We start from the raw sequence: 26,980 nt of genomic DNA, 5'->3' as shown, positions 1-26,980 counted from the left end.
CGACTGAGGTTTTGACAGAAATAAAATTGCGCACGCGTATAAGGGGTTACAACGAGTGTGGCCATTCAGCAGACTTTCTTTGAACTGGTTATTTTCGTTAGACACGTTCGACACCTTTGAATTCGGCACGGTTCGATTTCTGAATCGAAACGCAACTGCCGTGGAGCCATGTGCCACGTGCATTACATAAACTTGGGAATGTGAAACTCGGTGCGAATCCCACAACATAGAAAGTATTAAATTATTATTATTATTATAGGGTGGACTAAATTGGTCATAATTTTAATAGCAAGCTCCTCTTCATCTTAGTTTTCCATATGGAAAAATCCATATCTCGTCATTAGTTGATCGTACAAAAAATTTCTATTTACATTTCTTGTAGGAAATTGAATGCTCTACAAAAAGGGTATCTTACAATTTTTTTTATAACTTTTACCCTTTAAAAGATATTGAATGTCAAAGTTTGAAGGAATTAACAAAAATTTCTTTTTTACTTCTAAAGTTTATAACTCGTACATAAATATTATAAAATGCACAACATATATCTTTGTAGGAAATAAAAACGCTCTATAAAAAACGTCTTTCTCTTACGGTTAATAACTCTAAAAATTTCGTTTTAAGTCATGAATTTTGAGATAATTGATTATCTATTTCAGAAAAAATAAAGTTTTTTATTTGTAAATAAATACGTTGAAAAATATTAAATCACAATAGTAAACTGTAATAAGAGCAAAATTATGAAAAGAAATAAAAAAATTGAATAGAAGGAAATATATTCCAAAACAAAAGATACGACATAACTTAGAAACTGTTTTTCTATTAAAATAACTCAAATTTTTAAGATCATTTTCAAAATTTATGACTTAAATCGATAAATTTAAAATATTTATTAAAAAATTATTAAAAACAGTACACATCGAGATTCGAATCCGAATATCTTCTAAATGATTCGATTCACCAACTACAGGAAACCGTTTAATTTCCTACGAAAATATATGTTGGGCCTTTTATAATATTTACTTATCTAGGAGTTATAAAATTTAGAAGTAAAAAGGAAATTTTTGTTAAATTGTTAAACTTTGACCTCCGATATCTTCTAAACGGCAAGAGCTATGAAAAAATTGTAAGATACCTTTTTTGTAGAGTGTAAAAAGAAATTTTCTGTATGGTTAAGTAATGGCGAGATATGGATTTTGCGAACAGAATCTTCTTATTAAAATTAAAAGATCATCTTTGGAATGCATAGAAACCAATTTTTCTGTGTCAGAAGTTAAAAAAAATCACACAGACAAAAAAGTTGCATGTGAATTTTATTTGACTGATTAAAATAAAATATTGTATATATTATAAAATTATCTATTTTTATTAAACATATAATGCATTCTTAACAAATTTAATATAATATAGGCATTTCAATTAATTATTATATTTTAATACGTTAATGGTTTCAGCCGATTATGAAAATTTGATAAACGCACAATTAATAGTGTCTTTATTTATGTTGTTGTCTCAGTTATTTTATTTGTGATACATATTCATAATGAATTACTTTAAAATTTAACGGAGTAAACATGGGTCGTGCGAAACATTTCGTTCCAGAAGAAATTCTCATACTTAAATAGCGAAATCAAAAGAATTACTCATTCATTTCAAATGCATTAAATCATTCTAAATATGTCATTGTCACAATTTTAAGGAAACAACACTTAACAAATGAAGTTATCTTCATTATCTTGTTTAGTGATGAAATAAAAATAAATGTTTATGAATCTGTTGGAAAACATTATGTTAGGCGAGGAAAAAATGATGTATATATTGTGTGTATATATAATTCTGAAAACACAATAGATACTATGGAGCATGACGGTGGAAACACCAAAATATGGGGCTTTTTTTTCATATTCTGGTGTGTACATTATACTGAATAAAAAAGGAGAGTTATAAGGAAATATTGAAAATAGTTATGTTTACTATGCCAAGATGAATTTGCCTTTAAAGAAATAATAGAAGAATAATTATCCAAAATACAGAGCTCAAATTGTGGAGCAGTAAGTAGTTCGTAAAAAATATAATATAATAAAAATGTTTCCGTAAATAATTTGAAAAAGTCTTTCTAATATAAAAGAAGTTTTTTTTTTCTCTTTAAATTTTTATTAACCTGAACTAAATTGTTATTATTATTATTAAACCAGTCGTAATGTAAAATTAATAAACTCTATACCAAATAGATGTGCAACGTCTAAAATTAGAGGTCAAGAACAAATGTTTAACATTTACCAGAAATATTATTAATCTGAACTAAATTGCTGTTATTATTATAATTATTATTATTAATAATAAACTATTTTATTAATAAATTAAATATAAATTCTGGAATTTTTCACTTGTTTTATGTAGATATCAAACTAATACTGACATATTTTATTAATTATTTTTCATGTATTCTATTTCTATAATATATAAAAGTAAATTATTTCAATTTATAAAATGTTTCTTTATTAAATTAATTTAATCAATATATTTATTTAATTTTAACATTTGAAATCAGTTCAATTAAATAAATTCTTAATAATTCTGTAAAAAATTTGAAAAAGTTCTTCCAATATAAAAGAAATTTTCTCTTTTGGTTTTCACTAACTTGAGCTAAATTCTTCTTCTTATTATTATTAATATTATTGAACCAGTCGTGCTGTGGTATTAATGGATATTTAATACCAAATTTATTCTAAAAAATACTAATGTTTAACCTTTACCAGTAATTTTATAATTGAATATTATTTTTCACACTTTAGATACAAAATAAATGTGTATTCTTATTTTATTGTCCAATCAAAATGCTTAATATGATATCTACAATAATGTTTCTACAAATATATTATTAATTTTTAACATTTACTTATTCTGTAACTATATAATTATTTCTAATAATTAGATTAAATATATTATGTATTTGCAATATGCACATTTGTTTTAAATAATTTACAATTTAATGAACAATTTGTACGGTGAACAATATTGATATTCAGAAGACGCTTAGTTAATTAATAAAATTGTGTTTGAAATTAAAATCATAGCATTTCTCTCAGAATTATTTTATTGTATTTAGATTATTTTAATAATTATATAATATATTTTTACAATTAATTTAAACATAAATAAATATTTATTATTTATATTATTAATTTCAGATAATTAAATTGAAACAAAAATGTTCTATATTCACACCGACTTCAAAATTTTATCCTAATAACGCAGGTCGTCAAGTAATACCGATCGCAAATCTTATTTAATACGTGTTTCGATTCGGAAACCGATCCGTGCCGAACGTAGTGAACGAAAACGAGCACTCCAAAATCGTCTTAGACCCAAGAAAGTCGGTTTACCGAATGGCCGGCCACACTGGTTACAACATGGGCGTAGATTAAGATATACTGGGAAATTTGTGATTGAAATTCGTACACAAGATTAATAATTTATTTCACAACGCAACTTAACATTTTATGAGAAATTTTACGTAATTAAATCGTTAATTTTTACGTTTTTTGTTTTCGTAATTTGTGATAAAGCGGTTATCACCTATTTCGTAATTGCAAAGACAAACATCAGTACGTACGCGCTTGTTGCTACATGATTTCTTAAGTTCAGTAATCAATTCCATTATTACATGGCCTATATATCAATAACAAACAAGCTCACATTTCTCAATTCAATAAAATCTGCAATTCAACTTAACTCCTCAAAAATAATAGCCTTCCTATAACTAATAAATGCATCGATACCATAAATGAAGGCAACAAAATAATGAACCATCGAAACAGCCAGTAAAAATTTCATTGAATCTCCATTGTCAGCGGAGTTTCTTTTCGCTACCCAAATATAGAGATTCACTGTACCGGATATAAAGTACAAAATCGTCGCCAAAGAATTGAAAATCCTGACGAGTACGTCCGGCATCGCGTAGCCCAGCATGTAACTCAAAATGACGATGCTCGTTATGATGAAGAAGCTGCCGAAAACGACGTACGGAAACGTTAGGGCACTTATCGAATCCTGCTGCGTTATTTTCGATCCTTCCGAGTACAATCCGGCGCCCACACAGGAAACAATCTGAAACAACAACAAACAATTTCATATCTATATGAATATCTATATATAATTAATTAACTAATTTACCAATTCCACTATCTTGAACATGAGCTGTTTGCCCCAGACACTCTTCGGAAAGACGGGCGCATCGTAGTTTAAATTCCAGTCGGAATCCATGCTAAAAAACTTGAGAAGGCCGACGCGATAATTTCGTTTTTGATCCTCGCTTTGTCCGGACTCCATCGTTTCTCACCTGAGTTTTGCGAACGAGTGATTTATTTTTGCACCGAAAACTCTGTTAATGTTTACATTTAATGTAAACACATTTTACCAACGGTGATATTTGGCTTGTGTTTATTGCGTTGTTTCAAGGTATTTTTAGGATGTTCCCGTTGTGATTATATTTTAGAGATAACTTCGAAAATTCACAAGATTACAAATGATTCAATTCAATTAAACAAAATAAAATTATAACGTATTTAATTTTATTATTGATCATTGAAATTGTGTCGCTTATTAAAATGTGTATTTTCGTTTCATTGTTCTTCAGTACCAAATTGGATTCCAAATCTGAGAATAAGGAATATTTAATGAATGAAAAAATTGAAAAAAAAAAAATAATATGTGTAAATCCTTACTACTTTCCAATAACAACGGCTAAAAATATTTATGTTTTAATTAAATAAAAGAAACTGATTAAAGAATTGAATATTTACCAATAGGGGGCATTACGACAACTGGAAAACAATCAAAATATTTTATTAAATTCTTAGAAACTTACAAGATCACAATAAAACATACTTGCATAACTTTTCTGTTTTTTTACGTTCTCTGAAGACATGAAAATGAAATATAAATATAAAATAAATTTAATAACATCAATCAAATCCTTACAATTTTTCCATCAAAGCTCTTTGGAAACCACTAAAAATTAATCATTATTAATTTTTTGTATTCTGCTGAAAAATTACAACTTACACAGAGTCTCTTCCAGCGCTATTATTTATTGAATTGCTGGCAACAATGGTTGTTATTGATACATGCACCTATATTATACAACAAATACAATGATAAAACTTACTCTCGCTTAACTAAACCTCCAGATCTTTTGCTGCTAGGTCTGTAATTAAAAATAGTAGTCATAAAATAATATAAATTAAAAACATACTTTGATTTTGTTTCACCAAAAACGGAACTTTTCCTGAAACGTGCATTTTTCAATGTGTATAATTCATTTAAACATTTTAAAAGATATACTTCGAAGCCGAGATGCTTTTTCTATCGCTAAAATGAATAAATTAATTATTTATACAACAACAACAAATAAACAGCACGTACTCTCCAGTGGATATACTTTGTTTAAAGCTGTAAAGGAAAATTAATGGAAATTTAATTTCCCAACGTAGTAAGCATGACAAATCTTACGGTTGCCTTGCACATTTCTGCTTGTCACTGAAATATGAATTAAACACCTAATAATTGTACTTGAGAATGAATTTAAAATCATACGTTGGTGATGCCAAAACTGATTTTCTCTGGCTAAAAACAAAATCAAATTAATGCTTTTGTTACGGGCATTTCAAACATAAGTACCCTAAACTCGCGATACTTTTCCTTTCACTGAAAACAAACAAATCATAATGGTTTTATGGAAACTGTGTGACGTTTACTTTAAAGTGGAGACACTCTTCCTCTCGCTGAAAATTAATTTAATACAATAAACGCGTAAATCATAAAACATGATATGACATATGATATTTTTATACTCTAATTAAAAAATCTATCAAATAATTGATTGATGATCGATTATTGTAATGATGCATTAATAGAAAATATCAAAAAAATATTTACCTTGGTGATATACTTTTTCTCTCGCTGCAAAAAACTAGGTCTTGATTACTTCTGATGAAATAAAAACGAACAAAGTGGCACATACCTCATGGATGCTACACTTTTCTTCTGGCTGAAATTTGCATTTTATACACAATATGTATATATTAAATAAAACAGAAAAACTTACCTTGGTGTAATGCTCATTCTTTCTCTGAAAAATAGATCTATGAATATTTTTAAAGAAAGAAAAATTTAAATAAAACATACCCCATGGTTGCTACACTTTTGCTAAAAATTATCTTAATCTATAAACTTTGAATATAAAAAAAATGTAAAAGTATACCTTGATATTAAACTTTTTCTTTCCCTAGAAAATGAAATTATAAATGAATGCGAATGCATAAAATATAAATATAATATACCCCAAAGTTGCAACGCTTTTCCTGTCGCTTTAAATTATACGCATTCATTTGGTTGAATATGTTTTTAGGTGGATTTAAATAAATATGTACCTTGCCGATATACTTCTCCTTTCGCTAAAAATTATTTAATAATAATATAAACTTTAATATGTAATATTATTAGAAACAAATATACTTAGGTGCTATACTTTTCCTCTCGCTATAAATCGTATGGAACAATACGTATATTATTTAGGTAAAGAAAGCCGAAAGGGCCAGATGGGCCAGATGGGCCGTATGTGAATTACCTAGGTGGTCCGATGTCCGGCTCACTAAAAAACAAAAAATATAGTCTATAATTCTATATATAGAAAAGTAGAATTTTATGTTTAATTAGCTATAAATCTACTCTGCATGGCACCGACTAGAAACGCACCAGTAACATTCATACGACATCGACGATACACTTTGCCTGTCATTGAAAGATGTTTAAATTAGTGTGGGCACAATCATAAAAACATTTCCTACCGTAGAGACATACCACTTTTTCTATCGCTAGGAGTTAAATAAAATAATTTTTAAATTGGTGTTTTATCATTCGTGAAACAACATACTCTATAATAGTGCTGCTTTTTACATTGCTAAAAGTCAAATTAAAAATTAAAGTTGTTACTAATATGGTAATGATATTAAAAACATACTCCGAAATCATTATACTTCTTGATTTCCTGGAATATGTATATCGTATAACTTTTCTATCTTTATAAGAGCTAATTTAATAACATACCTCATAGATTGACTAAAAATGAATGAAATGAAAACTTTTTATGAATACTAAATTAAAAATCCTTACCGATCTGTTGGCACAGTGTAGTCAGGGCTAAAAAGTCATAAATTAATATACCTCATTTAAATCAAAAACAAACGTACGGTGACATCACACTTTTTCTCTCGCTGAAAAATTTACAAATCAATTTAATATTTACGTTTATACGAAATTAATAATAACATACTTTAATACTGGGATGCTCTGTTTTGTACTAAAAATAAATAAATCAATTATAGATTTTATACTATACGATATATGATGTGACATATGTGTATAAACATACTTTAATGTCACCGCACTTTGCCTGTTGCTACAACATTTTACATTGAATAATTTTTATATGTAATAATGAATGTTACCAACTTTAAAGACACAACACTTTTCGATTCTCTGAAATAATCATTTAAACATTATTTCTTTTGGATAATAAAGACAACAATAAGGAAGCGTACGTTATAGGTGATAAGCTTCTTCTTTCGCTGAAAAATATGATGTCAGTAACGCATCATCCCATGCAAATCAAACATATGGTAAATTTACTATCCAGGTCCAAGACTTCTTCTTTCGCTGAAATATTATATCATATATTTAATGCAAAATAGAAAATAATAAAACGTACACCGCAGCTGATGTACTTTTTCTACCATCGCTGGAAAATAATCAATATACAATTTATTATTTCTTTTCACAAAACGAACATGTAGACATACAATTCCGGTGATATACTCCTTCTATCTCTAAAAACACACAATTCATTACTTTATACATTCAGTATTTTATATAAAAACATACACTGCAGGTGAAAAGCTACTTCTGGTGTCGCTGCATAAGGAATAATTAAGAATTTATTGTCCAATAGAAAATAAATTTGTAAACATACTATCCAGGTGCTACACTATTCCTTTCACTGAAAAATTTATAGATAGTATTAAGTTTTAAATAAATAAATAAAATAAAATATACACTCTGGGTGAAATACTTCTTCTATCGCTGAAAAATAAATATCATTTTTTTGTTATTTATCTAGAAAACGGAATCATACGCTCCAGGTGATATACTACTCCTGCTATTGCTAAAAACAATTAATTTAATAACCCAACAAAATATATATATATATATATATATATATATATTTTAAATTAAACGTACTATCCAGGCACTATACTTTTTCGTTCACTACAAGACAAAAAATCAGTATTCAATGCTTTATAAAAACATACAAATATACGCTTCAGCTGACATGCCACTTCTATTATCACTGAAAAAAAAAAAAATAAGTTGAGATCTAATAAAAAGTAAATTTGTAAACATACTATCCAAGTGTTGTACTTTTTCTTTCTCTGAAAAATAATAACTAGTCAATGGTCCAGAAAGAGGAGAATAAAACATACATAGCTGGTGAAATACTTCTCCTATCTCTGAAAAACAAAACGGTTACCATTATATAATTTCTAAAGAACATAACAACATACGTTCCAGGTGACATACTACTTCGACTATCGCTAAAAAAATAATAAGTTGCTACGAAATAGAAAGAAAATTTTAAACATACTATCCAGCTGGTATACTTTTTCTTTCACTAAAAAATAAATAATCAACATCTAATGATTTATAAAAAATACAAACATACGCTCCAGGTGATATACTACTCCTGCTATCGCTGAAAAGACATTAACAATATACATAATATTCATCAGAAATTTTAATCATTTATAAACATACTACCCAGGTGCTATACTTTTTCTTTCACTGAAAAACAGACAATCAGTAGTCGTTTTTTAGAAAAAAAAAAAAAACAATTATACGTTCCAGGTGATATACTACTTCTACTATCGCTAAAAAAGCATTAATTAATTGCTGCGGAACGAAAAGTTTATAAATTAACATACTATCCAGGTGTTACACTTTTTCTTTCACTGAAAAACGAACAATTAACAATTAATTTTTTATAAGAAAAAACATTCATACGTCCCAGGTGATATACTACTTCTACTGTCGCTGAAATACAATGAATAAGTTGCTGCCCAATAGAAAGTAAATTTATAATCATACTATCCAGGTGCTATACTTTTCCTTTCGCTAAAAACAAAGAACCAGCATTCAATTTTTTCTACAAATTTAAAAACATACGCCCCAGGTATAGATATACTTTTCCTTTCACTGGAAAATAATGTTTAATCAATGCAGTCCTATAAAGAAGAGAATAAAGCATACGTAGTGGGTGAAATACTTCTTCTATCTCTAAAAAATAAAACGATCATCATTCAATCTCTATAAAATCATGCCAACCTACACTCCAGGTGATATACTATTTCTACTTTCGCTAAAAGGCAATTAATAAATTATTGTCCACTAGAAAATAAATTTATAAACATACTATCCGGGGGATATACTTCTTCTTTCACTGAAAATTAGCTATTCAATGTTTTTCTGAAAAAAAAAATAAGAAAATGAAACATACACCGTCTGTGAAATACTTCTTCTATCTCTGAAAGACGGAACTGTCAGCATTCAGTGTTTTACAAAATCATATAAACATACGCTCCAGGTGATATACTACTTCTGCTATCACTGAAAAAACAATTAATAAGTTGCTACCCAATGGAAGATAAATTTGTGAACATACTAGCCAGGTGTTATACTTTTTCTTTCACTACAAATCAATATCTGATTAATTATATTTTAGAAGGAAGTTAATAAAATATACGTTGGAGAAATATTATTTACTCCATCGCTGAAAATAAATAATAATTTATTGTCACTTAGTATGGAAAACTAGTAAGCACACTATTCAGGTAAAATGCTTCTTCTTTCACTAAAAAAACGAATTTTTATTTAATATAAAGCAGCATACAGAGAGGTTTACTCTGAAGGGGATACACTGTCGCTACTTCTACTCTCACTAAAAAAATAACGGTAATTTATATCACATTAAAAACGGCGAGAACATACGATTCTTGTATAATACTTTTCCTATCGCTAAAAAATTAATAATAGTTGACATTTAGTAATTAATAATAAAGTTTAACATACGCCACCGGTGATACACTACTTCTACTATTACTGAAAAATAAATAATAAATCAATGTCTCGAATAACGTAATTATGCAAATTTACTATCCAGGTGTAATACTTTTCCTTTCGCTGAAAAGAAAATTACTTAATTTTCTATTCTATATTGTACAAGAAAAAACGTACACATACTTTCCAGGAGATATACTACTTCTACTGTCACTGATGAATAATTATTTTATTATCAAGCACATAAAAACATTTACACTTACTATCCAGCTGAGATACTTCTTCTGTCGCTGCAAAACAACCAGTCGATATTTAAAACATTTTATGAAAAACAAACATACATTGTAGCTGATATGCTATTTCTTCCGTCGCTAAATTTAAACAATTAATAATGCATCGTAAACCATAAACATAAACGTACTACCCGGGTGATATACTTCTTCTGTCACTGAAAATAATAGTAAATTGATTAATAATCATTGAAATGCTCACGATGCAACAACGTACGTTGTAGGAGACATGCTCATTCTACTGCCGCTGAAAAATGATTTATTATCTATTGCAAAAAAAAATGAACGTGCAAACATACATTCCAGCTGCTACGCTTTTTCTATCGCTGAAAAATAATATTCCGTCTAATTTATCATCTAATAAACAAACATGCAAACTCACTAAACAGTTTTATTTTTCCATTCACATGTAGAAATACCACAGGAGATTGTTGCTATATCTTCACTAAAAAAATTATTTAGCAGTTTGTAGTTCATTGAGAAACAAACAGGTAAACGTACTCTTCCAATAACATACTTGCTCTTTCGCTAAAAGTGATGCAGTTAATGTGTGTAATGTAGGAGAATATGCACACAAATTAAAAAAAAAAACATACGTCCCAGGTAACACGCTGCTTCTTCCATCACTAAAAAATAATTAATTTACAATGTTCTCTGCTTAATATGTGTTAGATATACAATCCCGGTGATAAACTTCTCCTATCTCTAAAAAACGGTTCCATTTTAATAGTTAATACATAAACAAATATACAAACATACGTTTCAGGGGACACACTCATTCTGCTGTTGTCGCTAGAAAGTAAATGGTTATTGATAATCATATGGTGAAGAATGTAAATTTACTATTCAGGCGTAATACTTTTCCTCTCGCTGAAAATTAAAACACTGGAGATGATGATGTTATAGCGCACCCGGAAAATTTGAAAATTTACGCTGCTACAGGTGATATACTGCTTCTATCACTAAAATATGGTAATTAATAATTTATTTTCTAATATTGTTAGGTAAAACCGTACGTTCCTGGAATCACGCTACTTCGACTGACAGAAAAAGAAGCAGTAATTTTTGTTTTATCCAAAATTAAATTAAAAACATACTATCCAGCTGAAACACTCTTCCTTTCTCTGAAAAGTAAATCTCTACATTACATACTGAATGTTTCATTAAAAAATTACAAACATACGCTGCATGTAATATGCTACTTCTGCCATCACTGAAAATGTGTAGTAAATATTTTTATTACCTGCTACATAGCAAATATATAAAACATACAATCCAGGTGATATACTTCTTCTTTCACTGAAAAATAAACTATTAAAATTGAATAATTTAAACTCTAATAAGCATACGCTGCGGGTGATACACTACTCCTACCATCACTGAAGGCAAGTAGTTAATAATTTGTTTTTTCGTACATAGCAAATATATAAAACATACTATCCAGGTGATATACTTCTTCTGTCTCTGCAAGATAAACAATTGAAATTCTATATTGTACGAGAAAAAATGTACACATACTTTCCAGGAGATATACTACTTCTACTATCGCTAAAAATAATCAATAATTATATTCTATGGAAAATAAATTTATTCACATACAGTCCAGGTGTGATACTTTTTCTTTCACTGAAAAATAAATAATTAATAAGCAACACTTTAGAAAAAATATATCAACATACGCAGCAGCTGAAACACTAACTCTGCCATCACTGAAAATGTATAATAAATATTATAGTGTCTAGTAGTAGTAGTAGTCTAGTAAATATGTAAACATACTATCCAGGCGTTGTACTTTTCCTTTCACTGAAAAATAAATAATTAACATTCGATAGATTATAACAAATACATCAACGTACGAAGCAGCTGAAACACTAGCTCTACCATCACTGAAAATGTATAATAAATATTATAGTGTCTGATACCTAGTAAATATGTAAACATACTAGCCAGGAGATATACTTCTTCTGTCTCTGAAGAAGAAAACAATAAGCATAGACTATTATTAAAAAAAAACATCATGACATACGCTCCAGGAGATATACTACTTCTACTATCACTAGAAAAATAATCAATAGTATATTGGCCAGTAAAAGAAAAAATGCAAACATACTATCCAGGTGTTATACTTTTCCTTTCACTGAAAAATAAATAATTAACATTCCATAGATTATAACAAATACATTAACATACGCAGCAGCTGAAACACTAGCTCTGCCATCACTGAAAATATGTAATAAATATTATAGTGTCTGATACTTTGTAAATATGTAAACATACTAGCCAGGAGATATACTTCTTCTGTCTCTGAAGAAGAAAATAATAAGCATAGACTATTATTAAAAAAAAACATCATGACATACGCTCCAGGAGATATACTACTTCTACTATCACTAGAAAAATAATCAATAGTGTATTGGCCAGTAAGAGCAGAAATGTAAACATACTATCCAGGTGTTATACTTTTCCTTTCACTGAAAAATAAATAATTAACATTCGATATATTATAACAAATACATCAACATACGCAGCAGCTGAAACACTAGCTCTGCCATCACTGAAAATGTGTAATAAATATTATAGTGTCTGATACCTTGTAAATATGTAAACATACTAGCCAGGAGATATACTTCTTCTGTCTCTGAAGAAGAATACAATAAGCATAGACTATTACTAAAAAAACATCATGACATACGCTCCAGGAGATATACTACTTCTGCTATCACTAAAAAAGTAATCAATAAGGTATTGGTCAGTAAAAACAAAAATGCAAACATACTATCCAGGCGTTATACTTTTCCTTTCACTGAAAAATAAATAATTAACATTCGATAGATTATAACAAATACATCAACATACGCAGCAGCTGAAACAGTAGCTCTGCCATCACTGAAAATGTGTAATAAATATTATAGTGTCTGATACTTTGTAAATATGTAAACATACTAGCCAGGAGATATACTTTTTCTGTCTCTGAAGAAGAAAACAATAAGCATAGACTATTACTAAAGAAAAACATCATGACATACGCTCCAGGAGATATACTACTTCTACTATCACTAGAAAAGTAATCAATAATGTATTGATCAGTAAAAACAAAAATGCAAACATACTATCCAGGCGTTATACTTTTCCTTTCACTGAAAAATAAATAATTAACATTCGATAGATTAGATAGACAAATATATCAACATACGCAGCAGCTGAAACACTAGGTCTCCCTTCACTGAAAATATGTAATACATATTTTATTGGCTGGTACCTAGCAAATGTATAAACAAACATACTATCCCGGTGATATACTTCTTCTATCTCTGAAAAAAAAAATTAACTTACTATAATTTATAAAATTAGGCTAACATACGCTCCAGGAGATATACTACTTCTACTAGCACTAAAAAATAATCAATAACGTATTGTTCAAAAGAAAGTAAATATGTGAACATACTCTCCAGGGGCTATACTATTTCTTTCACTGAAAAATAAACAATTTTCAAACCATTATTTAAAAATTTTATAAGCATACCCTATAGGTGATATACTACTTCTACTTTCACTAAAAATAATCAATTATTTACTGATTAATAGAAAGTGGATATGTAAACGTACTATCCAGGTATTATATTTTTCTTTTCACTGAAAATTAAACACTCAATATTCAATATTTTACATAAAATACATTAACAAGTAATCATTATATAAATGAGATTACATACAAATGAATATAACATAAAACCTACGCTGCAGGTGAAATACTACTTCTTCCATCTCTTAAAAATAATTATTTTATTGTCTTGAGCGAAACAAGCATCTAAACCTCATACCCAGGTGATATACTTCTTCTATCTCTGAAAAATAAATAATTCATTATCCATTACAAATTTAAACATAAGCGAACGCTTACGCCGCAGGAAATACATTACTTCGACGGTTGCTAAAAATAAATACAATTTGTAATATATTTTGGTGGAAATTATATTAACGAATTTACGATCCAGGTGTAATACTTTTTCTTTCACTGAAAATGACAAACAATCGACATTTATTGCTTGAAATAAAGCTGACACCACTTACGCAGCAGGTGATATACTTCTTCCATCGCTGCAAAACGAAGAAATATGAATGTTTAAACCAAACTTAAAAACTTTTACCGTGTCGATGATACACTTCTCCTGTCTCTAAAGTATAAACGAAAATTAAGTGTCTTGTACAAACAATAACAGTAACAAAAACAGCGTACGTTAGTGGTGCTATACTGCTCCTTTCGCTGAAAAATTGAACAAATTTCATAAAAAATGCTAAAGCATTCTTGAAATATACTTCACGTACTTCATAACAGAAATACTTTGTCTGTCTCTGAAACATGAACGTAAACGTGTCTTGTGATAAAAAATGAATTAAAAAAATTAGACATACTCGAGAAGTGATTCACTTAAGCTCTCGCTGTAAAAATAAAATCAGTTCAAGGAAAATTTCGTATAAAATGCATAACAACTTACCTAATTGTCGATAAACTTATTATATCATCTTTGCTGTAATAATAATAATAATAATAATAATGATATTAATAATAACAACAATGAAATGAACGAAATGGTAATTTTTATAAAATATGGAAACATACCCTCCTGGACCGTAACCATACTTTTTTTGTGGCTTAATCAAAATCGAATCTCGGATACCCCTTGAAAAAAATAAAACTTAAGTTCGTCCAAATTGGATTGTATCAAACATACGAAAACTTAAATTTGAAAATGTTGGATGGTCCGTCCCTAAAAATAATTAATTTAATCGCGCAATGTGTTTGTTAGCCTAGAAAATTCTTGGACTTTGTTTTCATGATTATTATTATTTCACGACATTTCAACAAATCGGTATGAATAACACAAGTTCAAAATCTTTCTACTTTAATTTAAACGCGTGTGGAAAAATCCATTGAAAAATATAACGTACTCTTCAGATTCCTCCCTAAAAATTATCAAATTAAATGTTTTTAAAAGCGTAATGCATTGTACAAACTCACGATATAATTTCGGTTAGTAGATAAAGACGATCTCCGCTGCTACAAGTAAAAACATGTAAGGTTAGAATATTGAAAGACGATTAAGAAATTTTACGTTTCATCGTCTTCGATTTCAAATGAATCTCTGTAAAAACAAGTAACTGTAAACTATATTAGTGTGAGTAATAAAAAAAAAACATACTGATTAGCAATGGCTTGACTTAAAATCTCGCTAAAAATTCAAACTGTTATTGTTGATGATGACGATGGTTATATTGATTTTTGTAAACAATGAACATACGCAAATTGGAGAGTTTTAGTTGAAGGATTCGTTTTTGAGTTGTTAATGGACTGCCTAAAAAATAAAATTATCACTCACATCTATTACATCGGAATACTTATAAATTGATCGTGAGAGAAAAAGCACACATAAAAAACCAGACCTTCCTCCTTCTATTTCTTTTGTTTTGTACACTCGTGATTTGTCATTTTCTCTGGAAAAAGAATATAATAATAGCTAGATAAAATATGTAGTAATAATAATTTACGATACGATTTCCGCCATTAAATAAGGTTGCACCGACCTGAAAGGAAACGAACGTCTTCAATAAATGCCGTTAAATATAAAACTGACGTACTTTTTCCGTGTATCGTACTGAACATTAAGTTCCCTGAAAAATTATGTTGTATCAAATATACTTCATAATTTATTGATCCTTACATTTTCGTGTCGAACCTGAAAAACACCTTCAATTATTCCACGTTAACTTACCTTTTAGACATTCGAAAATCAAACTTACCCACAAGACGGAGGCTTCACATTCGGACAGCTGTCACGATACCTTTAAAGAAAACATTATTTTTTATTACATTGATACGTTCTACTAAACATAACACATAGACTGAAAAGTCCCGGGCCTAACTCATAAATGGTGCTAGTTTTATTGCATTCATCTCTTTTTTAGTTAGTACTAACCTTCAAACCTGTTAGTTAACAATGGATCAAAAACAATTTCGTGTTTTAGTTTTACACTGCTTCTTGATGGGAAGAAATACCGTTCAAGCGAAGCAGTGACTTGAAAAGTGTTATGAGGACTCCGCCCCATAAGAAACAACAATAAAACGTTGGTTTACTGACTTCAAATGTGGTCGTAGAGACACCGATGATGCAAAACGCAGTGGACGTCCAAATGAGGCGGTGACACCAGGAAACATCAACAAAAATCCACAAAATCGTTTTGAATGATCGAAAAGTGAAGTTGCGTGAGTTAGCTATGTACATGTGACATCGTAAAGATATCAAAAGAATGTGTTGGCTTTATATTGCATGAGCATTTGACTATGAAAAAGCTCTGTTGACAAAAAACAAGAACATGTTGATGATTCTGAGCAATGTTTGGACATGTTTCAACGTAACAAACTGGGATTTTTGTGTCGACATGTGACAAAGGATGAAGCATAGATACATCACTTCACTCTGGAATCAAAACTATCGTCATCTGAATGGTCAGCAACTGGTGAAACTCGTCCAAAGCGCCCGAAACCACAACAATCGGCTGGAAAGTTTATGGCCTCGGTGCGTGGTGTAATATCTTGAAAGGGAAATACCATCAACAGTGAATATTATATAGCGTTATTGGAGCATTTGAAGATCTAAAATATAAAATGCTCGCCGGTAAGAAATTTCGCACGAACGAAGATATTATCGCTGAAACTGAGGCCTATCTTGAGGCAAAAGATAAATCGTTCTACAAAAGTGGTATTGAAATGTTAGAGTGGCGCTGGAATGATTGCGTTGCTCTTGATGGAGATTACGTTGATGAATAAAGCTAATTTTGCACAAAAAACCGTGTTTTCTTTGTTGGGTCCGGGACTTTTTAGCCCATGTGTTGTATAAAATTTATACTAACACGCATTTTTTATGCGGATGGCACGGTCTCGCCCTCTTGTAATTTTTAATGTTCGAAACGGGGGGTGGTCTGTCCTCTTCCTCGATGCTGAGAACCACAAACACAAATCACATGAAGAGAAATAAATTAATTAAACATACTCAGAGAAAATGTCTTGTGCGGAATCAGCGTCGTAAACGGCTAAAACGTTTCTAAAAAAATAAATCAGTTGTTTCTCCATGATAATGAAAACGTTGTCGTTACTCTTGAAAATTATCTTTGAACGCATTTGTGCCCCTTTTTGAACCCCTATAAAGATTTCATCAATCATAATTAAGAGTTAACAAAAAATAAGGAATTACCGAGTTTGAACGCTGATTTCAGATTTTCTCATCGAATGTCTTTCTGTATTTCTGGAAATTTTATATTTTACACAACTTTTTGGCAACTAGAATGATTGAAAATATTTTTGGTGGTATTTACTCTGGTGGGTAATCGTCATAAACGGTACACTTTCGTGGACTGTTAAAATAGTTACTTCAATATGGAAAATAATATACAAAAAGAAAATCTTACTCATCGGGAAATTCGTCGTCGATAATGCTTTCTTTAGGTCTATAATAAAAAACATGAAATCATATAGCAATTGCCATTGATAATTTTTACTCTTGTGGAAAATCGTCATAAACGATGCTCCTTTCTCTTCGTCTGGAAAAAAATTGATTTGGTCATTCATTTGACATCAAAATATGATAAATAAAGAAAGAAAGTTCTTACGGATCATTGGCAACAATACTTTGTCTTTGTCGCCTATAAATTAAAAAATAAATAAATAAAATAGAATACAATGACGACACAAAGGAAATAAATTACTTTTGGGAAATGCTCATCGTACTTCTTCTGTTATCTCTGATTGATCTAAACATAAAACAAACTCGGTTGGATGTGAGAAAAATGAATAGAAAGTAAATGGGTACCTTTGCGAACCACCAGGAAAAATTGTGCTCTTATCATTTTGCAAGTCTCTGCAACACAAACAAGTACAAAAAATAGTGGACATTGCCCCATAAAAATGAGTTCACCTCGTTTGTGAACCTTTTTCACTTCGCACATAAGAAACGGACCTTGGCATCCTGAAAGACATATATGCGACTTGAAAATGCATGCATAACTACGTACTTACGTGTACGATTAAATGAAATACACACCCGAAATCCTCGACAAAGTCTTCCTCCTCTCTGAAACGAATCAATAGAATCGATTATTTATTGTTTGTTTGTTTGTTTGTTTGTTTGTTTGTTTGTTTGTTTGTTTGTTTGTTTGTTTGTTTGTTTGTTTGTTTGTTTGTTTGTTTGTTTGTTTGTTTGTATCAATTAAATCGTTTCCGTTATTAAAAATCAACGTACTGGTAATCCCGTGAAAATCTGCATCGCGTCGGGCCGCAGTTGATCGATTTGTTGCACTTTTTCCGCGAGAAACACGATTTTAATTTTATCGGTTGGTCAATTTCACTACTGAAAAGAAAACACAGAACTTATTTTCCTTCTTGAAACTACTTACTCGTAATTCATTATTTAATTTTTTGGTGGTTATTGGGTGATTTGAATTCGAATATAATTTATCTCGTGCGAATGTTCGATATCCAAATGCGACTTCATTACTTAATTTTGAACTGCAGATTGTAAATTAATAATCGTTCAATTGCACTTGAGAATTTTCTTACTTAACATAATGAGTAACATAAATTCAAAGGTAATGACAGTGTTTTTATTTGATCTGACGTTTAATTGACATTCCATTGTTAGTTGTTAGGCTAGTTTCACTGCATATCTGAAAAATTAAATGAATAAACAACAAATAAAAGCGATCGAACAAATTACTTTGTTTTAGTTGTCCCAATTAATATTTCTTCGATCTGAAACAATATAAGTGAATGAAATGAAACATAAATTACAAAAAATATATTTACAGGCGTAGTTGACTTGAATAAATCGAACAATGTTGACGATATCTGTTAAAAATGGAAAAATGATTAAAATCATTCGTAATTCCAGTTGTTATTTTCATATGAATAAAAATTTTTGGAACTTACAAACAATTTTTATGCGGATGGCACATTTTCGAACTTCGATCCATCAAATCCCTCCTGAAATGATGAAAAATTAAACAAATAAAACAAGTTAATAAAAATATTTTGATCATTACTGTGCAACGGCCGACTGAAGAGAGCCCGTGAGGTTCAAAATGCATTGGCGACTTCTAGAAATTTTAAAACAGTCATAATTATCATGCAAGTAAAAGAAACGAGAGTAATTACTTCGGCTTCCAATCGTTGATACAATTAATGCCGATATTATTTTTTATGCTGTGAAAGAAAGACGCATGAACAATGATAAAAATAATAATAATATACTAAGCAAATTTATATATTACACCAAGGATGTTTGCATTCCGAAATTTCTGTAACAAAAATATTATAAAATATGTTTAGAAAATGTGCTGATTTGCATACTCCTGTAATCTTTTGCCATAGTACATCGTGCACTTATCTTTTTTAGGCAGTCTAAAACATTCAATATTTAACAGGAAAACACAGAAAGGAAAAAATACAATTACATTTCAATTTCAGTTGAAGTTTCTATGTTGCTGGATACTTCACCCTTCCTAAAAATTATTGTTTAATAAATGTTTGAATATGATTTTTTTTACTGTGGAGGAAAATCTTGTATGATATTTGTGATTCTTGTTTTTTCATTCGCCAAGAGTTTACTAATTAATTCAAATAAATGAAAAGAAAAAATTATTTTTTAACTAATTACTTTTGCTTCATTTGAAATGTCCTTCGATAAATAGAACAAGGCCATCGATTATTCCTGTAATAAATTGTTTGTTAAAAAAGAACTTAGTGAAGAAATAATGTTTTACTTTTTTGATAAGCCGTCGTCTATTACTTCTGTACCTTGATCCATTCTACCTGAAGACCTGAAAGAATAGAATCTGGTAAACGACAAGGAAATCAATCGTTTTAAATACATTATTTTGACATACGTTTGACAAAATTTTCCAGAAACTGGACTAGTTACGGTGATTGTAGACTTTTGATTATCCCTAATAATTAATCAACATTAACTTGAGATATGTAAAATAATTTTTCTTACTCCACATATAAATCGTCAATAACATTTGTGATCTGATCTTTTACTTCATATGTTCTAAAATAAGTCGGTGTTACAGTGAATAATCAACTTATAATTCTTACTCTCGAGTTATATCAAATTTCTGTTCAGCTATCATGCGAGAAGCCCTAAAAATTTTTCATTAATGGTTGCTTACAATAATTATAAACTGTCTTTTTCTTACTGGGATGGAGAATCTGACTTTATAACTTGACCTTCAAATGTCCTGTTTAAATGGTAGTTTAAATTGAGAAAATGTTGTATTATTAAGTTATCACTATCTTACTTCCGATTTATTTCACGTGTGTTTGTAGCCTTTTCGTTACCTCTAAAATTTATTTTACTTTCAATTGAGACGTTGTAAAATATTTTTTCTTACTTTAAGCGGATGTCGTCAATTGCAATTTCGGATTGATATTTTTCTTCATACATTCTAAAATCACTCAGTGTTACCGTCATAACCAACATATAATAAAATCATTGTTTTTTTTCTTACTTTTCATCTATTTCAAATGTCTTTCCGGTTAAATGACAAGTTATAATACGAGTATCCCTAAATTTTTTTCATTAGTTAATAACAAATCATAATAAATAATAAAGAGTAATACTTACCGTGATAGAAAATCTGAATTTGTACTGTTTAAATGGAAACCAAATTGTGAATATGTTAATTAAATGTTTATTATTCTTACTTCTTAGTTATTTCACATGACTTTCCAGATACTGGGCAAGTTACGGTAGTAGTATAGCTTTGCTCGACTCTAAAAATTATTTATCACTGGCGGTATACAAGATAATAATTTAATTACTCCTGAGGCACGTCTTCTTCCTCTTTTTTTTCTTCTTCAAGTGTTCTAAATTAATAAGGAAAGTATAAGGAAATCATGTTAACGTTACTAAGATATCTTACTCTTCATCGTCTTCGATAATCTCTTCAGGCTTAGGAACATCTTCACAAATGCTGAAAATTATTTATTAAAATTACTTGAAATATCAGTTATTTATTCTTCCAATACATTGCTGTGCCTTCATCTTTTTCAAATGTTCTGAATAATAAAAAATGATTAGAAATAACGAACGTATGATATAATCAAATTTATTACTCAGTCTCAGTTGTAACCTCAACCGAAGTTTCAGTTGTAGCTTCAATTGAAGTTGAGGTAGCAGATTCTGTTGGATTTGCGTTTTTCTTAAAGCACTGGCAAATCCTGAAAATTATTGATCAACCAATGAAATATATACGTATATTCTTACTTTCGTCCTATTTTTTCAGTAGAATTTGTGCCTTTATGTCTTTTCAATCTGGTCAAATGATTAAAAACAATAATAATTGATTAACGCAATAATAATAATTACCCTTTGAATTCAACAAATTTAGATAATGTGTCATAATCTACATATTGTTTACAAATCCTGAAAGTTATAATGTTATACAGAGTGGTAACAACATTTATTTGTTCTTACCTTATTGTCAAGTCATCGATAGATCTTGAGGCTAAATTAATTTTATAAGGTCTACAAATAAAATAACGTAAAGTAATTAATAAACAATAGCAATTAAAAATAAAACAAAATTGTAAGATAATAAATTACTTTTCATATTCAGTTGATGTTTCGTTGTCCGTGACGCTTTTCTTATCACTAAAATTTTTATATTATTGACAACCTAATCTAAATATTCATAACCAACAAAAAAATCGATTATCTTACTTTGGGAACAATTCGTGAAAATATATAGTATTTCGATCTTTTTTAGATTTTTCAGATTCAATCAAAATGTCTGTATCTATAATTTGTTTTTTAATCCTAAACATAATTAGTTAATAAGAGCAATATTAAAAATATTGTGATCCATACATTTCTGTCATATCTTCAATTGGGCTTATGCCTTTATCCTCGCGAAATGGCCTGAAAAATTCAAACGAGTAAAGAATCAAAAACGAACAAAAAAAAAATTATTACAACGTCTGTACGCTGGAATCGCCAATGTGCTTCAACCTGAAATCTTAAATAAGTAATAACTAAGTTTTGTACTCTTTAGGAAAATTATTTACTCTTTCGGAAAATATTTGAGACAGGTATTATCCGATGCTTTGGCACAATGTTTCCTGGAAAAACAATGCATTGGAAGACATAAATCGAAATACAAAAATATAATAAAGTTATACTTTGTAGTATCGGAGTGTCCAGTTTGACTTGTGTTCTCTACAGTCTCCCTTAAACAGGTTTATATCAAATGCTGTTTTATGAATTGACAGATATTAATTACTTACTTAATCAAGAAATTATTTGCGTCTTTAAAACTGCAACTTCTTCTTCCACAACTGTTGGACTTGCGACAGCTAGTCTTCACCTTACAAATTTCATTTTTACATAAATTCGCCCGATTATTATGACCGTTAAAAGTAACATTCGCATTCGAAACATTCTCCCTAAAAATATCAAAATATTCTTTTTGGTTTAAATTTTTATGGGAATCATCATCTAAGTAGAATTTTTCTTGAGAAACTTCTGCGTAATGCATAACACTGGCATCTTCGGTATAAAGGTTTTCATCACTTTTATATATTGTATCCAAATTGTCACTGAAACATCATCCAGAATAGAAACATAGAAATAAGTGTGTCTTCAATAGGATCTAATTACTCAAATTCGATATCGTCGTTGAAAATAAGTGACCTAAAAATAAAACCATTTTAATAAACCTATAATGACGAGATCAACATCAACATTTTGCTTACATTTTTTTCTTTCTCTTTTTTATTTCGTAATTAACGTCGCCATTCCTGTTTTTTAATTACAATAATATTAAATAAATATTTTTTTTTAAACTTACTCTGATTTGAGAGATGTTGCGGAAGTTCTATGAAACAGCTCTTATAAGTTATAATATTTATATATATATATATATATATATATATATATATATATATATATATATGTAATTTCGTTACAAATACCTGAATGTTTTGTCATTGACTTTTTCCTTCCTAAAATTAATAAGTAGATTCATGCTTAATTATAATCAATAAACAGACTTTTTAAATTACTCTTACATTATAAACGAAACCCTTTCAGATACGGGATTACTTAAAAAAATGTATATTATTGTTAAAACAATAATCAAACTATTGTAATTATTAACCTTTGTTTCTTTCCCACATTGTCATTATCTTTGTCTTGTTCATAATGACTCATTTCTCCGGCAACAAAACTAAAATACACTTACATTATGTTGTAAGTACTTTCATTGTTAATTGACAGATTTTCACTCTGGTTTTTTTACCTATTTCTGTTTCCCGGCGCTCGATGGTTTTCTCCTAGAAGCATATTCGTAATTCACTTACTCAAAAAAAAATTGCGAAAAATATTAACTTACGATCCAGTGGTCGTGCTTGTTTCCGCCACTCTGCAAACAAAAAAATGCGACAACAAAATTTAAAGACTGTCAATTAACTTTAGGGTTATGTCAAAAACGACTTTGACTTTCAACTTACTCTGTGTAAGCCTGTGTGACAACGTTCCTAAAGGGAGACGGGATAAACGTTAATTAAATTCTTGCTTTAATTTTTTCTTTATTTTTACCTTTTTGGAATATATGGACAATCGATGTTTTCGTCCCTTAAAATTACAAGTTAAAATATTTGTAATAACGAAATTTGTTTTACCTCGTTGTTTCACTGAAAAATTCAAATTATAGACGAAAAATATAAATAAATCAAACAACTTACTCTGCTGCTGGACAAAGCTCCATCCTGCAATTTTACAACGCATTTTTAGTATTTGTTTTAATTATTATAAATAAGTCAACCAATAATATAACTTACTGAAGCTGTGGATATATATTTTTTCTTCTGTGAATATCGTTATGTAAACGTGAACGTAAAATTGTATTAAATTGAAATTGCAAAACTTACGGAATCGGTTGACAGGGTTCTCTTCTGTAAATACGTATATATTTATATATAATTTATACTTAAAAATATCATAACTTACTGAGCAGGTATACAAGGTGGCCTTCAATTTTTTTTATAGATAAATAAGATAAAATGTAAAAATTATACTTACGGTGGTGGTAAACAAGGCTGTCTTCTGTAATTTTATTATTATTATTCATATGAATATGATTGATTGACGAAATCGAGTATAAGAATTTAGTGCTGCCTGATTCTTAGAAGTACTCGATTCTGGTAGTTTTATACTTACTGGAAATTTGAAGGAACTTCTCGACTGCAACAATTTCGTATTAAGTATTAAGAAAGTACTAAATTGCATGTGATGTCAAAGAACTCACTTCATACAGACATCTGTCCTGTAATTTTAATACTTCATTAGAAAAATGTAATTATCGTGAAATGGTCAAACTTACGGAGCTGCTGCACATAATTCCTTTCTGTAATTTTTTTTATTAAACAATCTAATGTGAAATATTTTATAAAAACTTATTCAACTTACTGAAAGGGTGACAAAATTTCCCTACTGCAATTTAATTCAGTGATTAATTAAATAGTGTTCAAAGTGAAAATATTAAATGAAACTTACGCGAGACACGCCCTAGACATGTTCTGGCACGGATTCGTAGGTCTGAAATTTACTTTATAATTTTTGTTTGACTTTAGGAAATTATAACACATAACTTACACACAAGACATGACTGTTGGAGAACTAAAATTTAAACATTTAAGAATTCTGATTTGTTAGAATCTACTTAATTAAGTATTTTTTTATTAATCAACTTACCCACAAGGAGGAAAACTAGATCTGAAAGTTTATTTTATAAAAATAAACATTTGTAAAATGCTTAATGGTAAAACTTACCCACAAGGATTGCAAGCTTGAGACTGACTGTTGGAAATTAATTTTTTAATTAATTAATTTAAATGTAAGAATTTCGGGCTCGTTTCGTATACTTACCCACAAGCTATTCTACTAAAAGTCGGGTTTAGACTAAAATATATAGAAAAAATTTAAGAAATATGATATTAAAACTTAAACGTAAAATACACAAATACATACGCATAATACGTGCACCTCCGCGCCTTTTTCAATTCCTTCTCCCGTTTCTCCTTTTCTTTCCTTTCTCTTTTTTCTCTCTGTCTGAAAATAAACATTAACGCCTCAACAAAAAGTCATGGTTTAAACACAATATAGTAGATACCTTTGCTCCTTGGCCAATCTTTCTCTATCTTGTCTCTCTCTCTTCTCTCGTCTGTGTTGCTCTTTTAGCATCCTTTGTCTTTGTTCTTTTTCATATTTCATTCGTTCCTTTTTATCTTTTTCCGCCATTTCGCGGTCTTCTCTTTCTTTTTCTTTTTGTCTTCAATTGAAAATTGGGATTCGGCATTTATAAAACAATTTACGTTGATATTTTTTACTCACTTGGCGCTGGCTTCGCAGCTGCAACAACTGAAACGGATTGATTAATCTCATTGAAAAATGGAGTTTAAAAATGTGGTGGTTACTCACTCTTTCATTTCTTTATGTTCCGGTGGCTTCCTGTCATGAAAAGCGTTTCAAAAGATATACTCATACAGATACTGATATTGATACTGATACTGATACTGATACTGATACTGATACTGATACTGATACTGATACTGAACACTGAATACTCACTGAATTGGTGGAGGAGGCGGTGGTGGTCTAAAATATCGTAAATATAAATAAATTGCATTTGTCTATCCTAGATATACATACGCGGCGTATGTCAGTGGTGTTGGTGGAGGGATGTACGTTTCACTTGGTTGTACTCTGCAAATTAAATTCAAGAAACTATTATATTTAATTTCGTTGCGATTTTTCTAGAAAATAAATTTACTCAGTTTTCGGCGATTTACAAATGACTTTTTTCTGTGGATTGCATTCACAAATTTTCCCCTTTCCTGTTTCGTTTTCCTTACTGAACGATATTCGACTATTTAGTGAAAAACGTGCATCATAACAAATAAACCACTCACCTATCTTCCTTTGATTTACAACTAAAAAAATTAATGTTAAATGTTTTTTTTTTTTTGCAAAATGTCACTTTTATATTGTAAACTTACTCGCATATCTTTGAATCAGCTTTTGGTTCGTCGACCCTGAAAGTTTTCGTTACATTTAAATTTCGAACTCGGAAAAACGTATGTACCTTACTCACTCATCGCATTGGCAATAAACAGTTCTTGTACTGAAATCGAAACCGCTTGTCAAAAAGTGTGTTCCATTTTACATTTCGATTTTTATTTGGACTTACTTATAAATCGACATTTATGAAAAATGTTCTCCTATTAAAAATAATGAATTTCAAACATTTCTGATAAAATGTGTTTTTGACTAGAATTTCTTGGTTTTTCTCATGGCTCCGAAATGTGATTACTAAATTATGATTGAACAACAAAGCTAAAAAATGTCAACCAATCATTTTGTCAAATTTCTCAGGCCACCAACATGAAAACAATTTATACATAAAATTGA

The 26,980-nt window shown here is 29.4% G+C and overlaps 4 protein-coding genes across 45 annotated transcripts; all 4 read right to left on the bottom strand.

The window, feature by feature from the left end:
• Positions 1-3,460: 3,460 nt before the first annotated feature.
• LOC109596980 (uncharacterized) lies at positions 3,461-4,475 on the bottom strand. The gene is made up of 2 exons (XM_020012599.2): positions 4,174-4,475; positions 3,461-4,107 (listed from the first exon to the last, which is right to left on the bottom strand). The coding sequence occupies exons 1-2, from the start codon at positions 4,327-4,329 to the stop codon at positions 3,724-3,726; spliced, it is 540 nt and encodes a 179-aa protein (XP_019868158.1). The 5' UTR covers positions 4,330-4,475; the 3' UTR covers positions 3,461-3,723.
• A 76-nt stretch (positions 4,476-4,551) lies between these two features.
• On the bottom strand, positions 4,552-19,178 carry LOC109596914 (mucin-19). 42 transcript variants are annotated; one of them, XM_049962165.1, is made up of 148 exons: positions 19,072-19,178; positions 18,909-19,020; positions 18,755-18,862; positions 18,557-18,586; positions 18,431-18,481; positions 18,326-18,373; positions 18,222-18,266; positions 18,126-18,158; positions 18,015-18,056; positions 17,925-17,963; positions 17,832-17,870; positions 17,711-17,761; positions 17,613-17,657; positions 17,510-17,560; positions 17,370-17,456; positions 16,260-16,301; positions 16,181-16,195; positions 16,098-16,130; positions 16,008-16,043; positions 15,903-15,953; positions 15,761-15,814; positions 15,662-15,691; positions 15,575-15,604; positions 15,481-15,519; positions 15,411-15,425; positions 15,194-15,229; positions 15,082-15,141; positions 14,957-14,989; positions 14,874-14,900; positions 14,787-14,813; positions 14,698-14,724; positions 14,609-14,635; positions 14,532-14,558; positions 14,449-14,475; positions 14,362-14,391; positions 14,282-14,305; positions 14,198-14,227; positions 14,067-14,093; positions 13,984-14,013; positions 13,906-13,932; positions 13,822-13,851; positions 13,745-13,771; positions 13,654-13,683; positions 13,571-13,597; positions 13,487-13,516; positions 13,404-13,430; positions 13,317-13,346; positions 13,237-13,263; positions 13,153-13,182; positions 13,072-13,098; positions 12,985-13,014; positions 12,905-12,931; positions 12,821-12,850; positions 12,738-12,764; positions 12,651-12,680; positions 12,571-12,597; positions 12,487-12,516; positions 12,404-12,430; positions 12,317-12,346; positions 12,237-12,263; positions 12,140-12,169; positions 12,060-12,086; positions 11,979-12,008; positions 11,898-11,924; positions 11,810-11,839; positions 11,733-11,759; positions 11,644-11,673; positions 11,558-11,584; positions 11,477-11,500; positions 11,393-11,422; positions 11,304-11,345; positions 11,220-11,252; positions 11,139-11,165; positions 11,057-11,086; positions 10,962-10,988; positions 10,843-10,905; positions 10,760-10,786; positions 10,678-10,707; positions 10,592-10,618; positions 10,512-10,541; positions 10,434-10,460; positions 10,348-10,383; positions 10,267-10,293; positions 10,183-10,212; positions 10,102-10,128; positions 10,016-10,051; positions 9,938-9,964; positions 9,857-9,883; positions 9,776-9,802; positions 9,691-9,720; positions 9,611-9,637; positions 9,527-9,553; positions 9,443-9,472; positions 9,364-9,390; positions 9,280-9,309; positions 9,202-9,228; positions 9,118-9,147; positions 9,039-9,065; positions 8,955-8,984; positions 8,872-8,898; positions 8,780-8,809; positions 8,702-8,728; positions 8,622-8,651; positions 8,541-8,567; positions 8,463-8,489; positions 8,378-8,407; positions 8,299-8,325; positions 8,192-8,221; positions 8,113-8,139; positions 8,030-8,056; positions 7,942-7,971; positions 7,860-7,886; positions 7,769-7,798; positions 7,690-7,716; positions 7,602-7,628; positions 7,513-7,539; positions 7,433-7,459; positions 7,334-7,360; positions 7,251-7,274; positions 7,174-7,200; positions 7,108-7,119; positions 7,022-7,048; positions 6,935-6,961; positions 6,849-6,875; positions 6,757-6,792; positions 6,629-6,652; positions 6,517-6,540; positions 6,432-6,455; positions 6,342-6,368; positions 6,263-6,286; positions 6,187-6,207; positions 6,107-6,130; positions 6,023-6,049; positions 5,938-5,961; positions 5,757-5,783; positions 5,680-5,706; positions 5,596-5,625; positions 5,512-5,538; positions 5,425-5,451; positions 5,344-5,370; positions 5,255-5,287; positions 5,168-5,206; positions 5,065-5,100; positions 4,981-5,010; positions 4,888-4,917; positions 4,803-4,823; positions 4,725-4,743; positions 4,552-4,656 (listed from the first exon to the last, which is right to left on the bottom strand). In XM_049962165.1, the coding sequence occupies exons 2-148, from the start codon at positions 18,917-18,919 to the stop codon at positions 4,633-4,635; spliced, it is 4,548 nt and encodes a 1,515-aa protein (XP_049818122.1). In that variant the 5' UTR covers positions 18,920-19,020; positions 19,072-19,178; the 3' UTR covers positions 4,552-4,632. The 42 variants fall into 42 exon arrangements, 34 of the variants coding, with proteins under 34 accessions (XP_049818122.1, XP_049818127.1, XP_049818125.1 ...); XM_049962170.1 differs by having other exon boundaries at positions 8,113-8,133; positions 18,909-19,092; XM_049962168.1 differs by having other exon boundaries at positions 8,875-8,898; positions 18,909-19,092.
• Positions 19,094-24,605, bottom strand: LOC109596978 (uncharacterized). The gene is made up of 49 exons (XM_049962201.1): positions 24,593-24,605; positions 24,521-24,541; positions 24,442-24,465; positions 24,256-24,279; positions 24,193-24,204; positions 24,110-24,145; positions 24,022-24,048; positions 23,904-23,933; positions 23,811-23,844; positions 23,670-23,738; positions 23,581-23,613; positions 23,485-23,514; positions 23,361-23,387; positions 23,266-23,310; positions 23,171-23,203; positions 22,798-23,109; positions 22,693-22,740; positions 22,579-22,632; positions 22,487-22,522; positions 22,382-22,432; positions 22,235-22,330; positions 22,118-22,165; positions 21,989-22,039; positions 21,881-21,937; positions 21,779-21,826; positions 21,628-21,732; positions 21,541-21,570; positions 21,435-21,485; positions 21,334-21,378; positions 21,217-21,285; positions 21,137-21,160; positions 21,021-21,077; positions 20,904-20,957; positions 20,811-20,852; positions 20,709-20,750; positions 20,608-20,652; positions 20,507-20,560; positions 20,397-20,456; positions 20,274-20,330; positions 20,168-20,221; positions 19,965-20,012; positions 19,861-19,911; positions 19,782-19,808; positions 19,666-19,713; positions 19,554-19,607; positions 19,441-19,494; positions 19,318-19,359; positions 19,229-19,263; positions 19,094-19,178 (listed from the first exon to the last, which is right to left on the bottom strand). Coding segments are annotated over exons 4-48 (2,307 nt in total). The 5' UTR covers positions 24,257-24,279; positions 24,442-24,465; positions 24,521-24,541; positions 24,593-24,605; the 3' UTR covers positions 19,094-19,178; positions 19,229-19,247.
• LOC109596922 (DNA ligase 1-like) lies at positions 24,574-26,899 on the bottom strand. The gene is made up of 21 exons (XM_049962202.1): positions 26,760-26,899; positions 26,664-26,693; positions 26,569-26,604; positions 26,482-26,502; positions 26,343-26,423; positions 26,222-26,275; positions 26,141-26,167; positions 25,991-26,020; positions 25,904-25,930; positions 25,683-25,841; positions 25,541-25,621; positions 25,439-25,471; positions 25,343-25,369; positions 25,265-25,285; positions 25,166-25,189; positions 25,067-25,108; positions 24,980-25,003; positions 24,894-24,917; positions 24,819-24,836; positions 24,731-24,754; positions 24,574-24,616 (listed from the first exon to the last, which is right to left on the bottom strand). Exons 1-21 carry the CDS (start codon positions 26,771-26,773, stop codon positions 24,589-24,591), a joined length of 825 nt encoding a protein of 274 aa, XP_049818159.1. The 5' UTR covers positions 26,774-26,899; the 3' UTR covers positions 24,574-24,588.
• Positions 26,900-26,980: the final 81 nt, after the last annotated feature.

The sequence above is a fragment of the Aethina tumida genome, chromosome 1 (assembly GCF_024364675.1).
Source record: "Aethina tumida isolate Nest 87 chromosome 1, icAetTumi1.1, whole genome shotgun sequence".
In the NCBI taxonomy this organism is placed as follows: Eukaryota; Metazoa; Arthropoda; class Insecta; order Coleoptera; family Nitidulidae; genus Aethina; species Aethina tumida.
This window is presented reverse-complemented; position numbering and strand designations above follow the sequence as displayed.

Coding starts and splice junctions, on each gene's coding strand:
- LOC109596980 (XM_020012599.2), bottom strand. CDS start 4,329: ATGGAGTCCGGACAAAGCGAGGATCAAAAACGAAATTATCGCGTCGGC. Junction 4,108..4,173: donor TGTTCAAGATAGTGGAATTG/GTAAATTAGTTA, acceptor TTGTTGTTTCAG/ATTGTTTCCTGTGTGGGCGC.
- LOC109596914 (XM_049962165.1), bottom strand. Junction 14,094..14,197: donor AGTAGTATTTCACCTGCAGC/GTAGGTTTTATG, acceptor TTTAATTTTCAG/TGAAAAGAAAAATATAATAC. Junction 6,876..6,934: donor AAAAGCAGCACTATTATAGA/GTATGTTGTTTC, acceptor TTTAACTCCTAG/CGATAGAAAAAGTGGTATGT.
- LOC109596978 (XM_049962201.1), bottom strand. Junction 23,515..23,580: donor GAAAGGGTTTCGTTTATAAT/GTAAGAGTAATT, acceptor TATTAATTTTAG/GAAGGAAAAAGTCAATGACA. Junction 19,912..19,964: donor ACTTCAACTGAAATTGAAAT/GTAATTGTATTT, acceptor TGAATGTTTTAG/ACTGCCTAAAAAAGATAAGT.
- LOC109596922 (XM_049962202.1), bottom strand. Junction 26,605..26,663: donor GTTTATTGCCAATGCGATGA/GTGAGTAAGGTA, acceptor GAAAACTTTCAG/GGTCGACGAACCAAAAGCTG. Junction 24,617..24,730: donor GAAGTTCCTTCAAATTTCCA/GTAAGTATAAAA, acceptor ATAAAATTACAG/AAGACAGCCTTGTTTACCAC.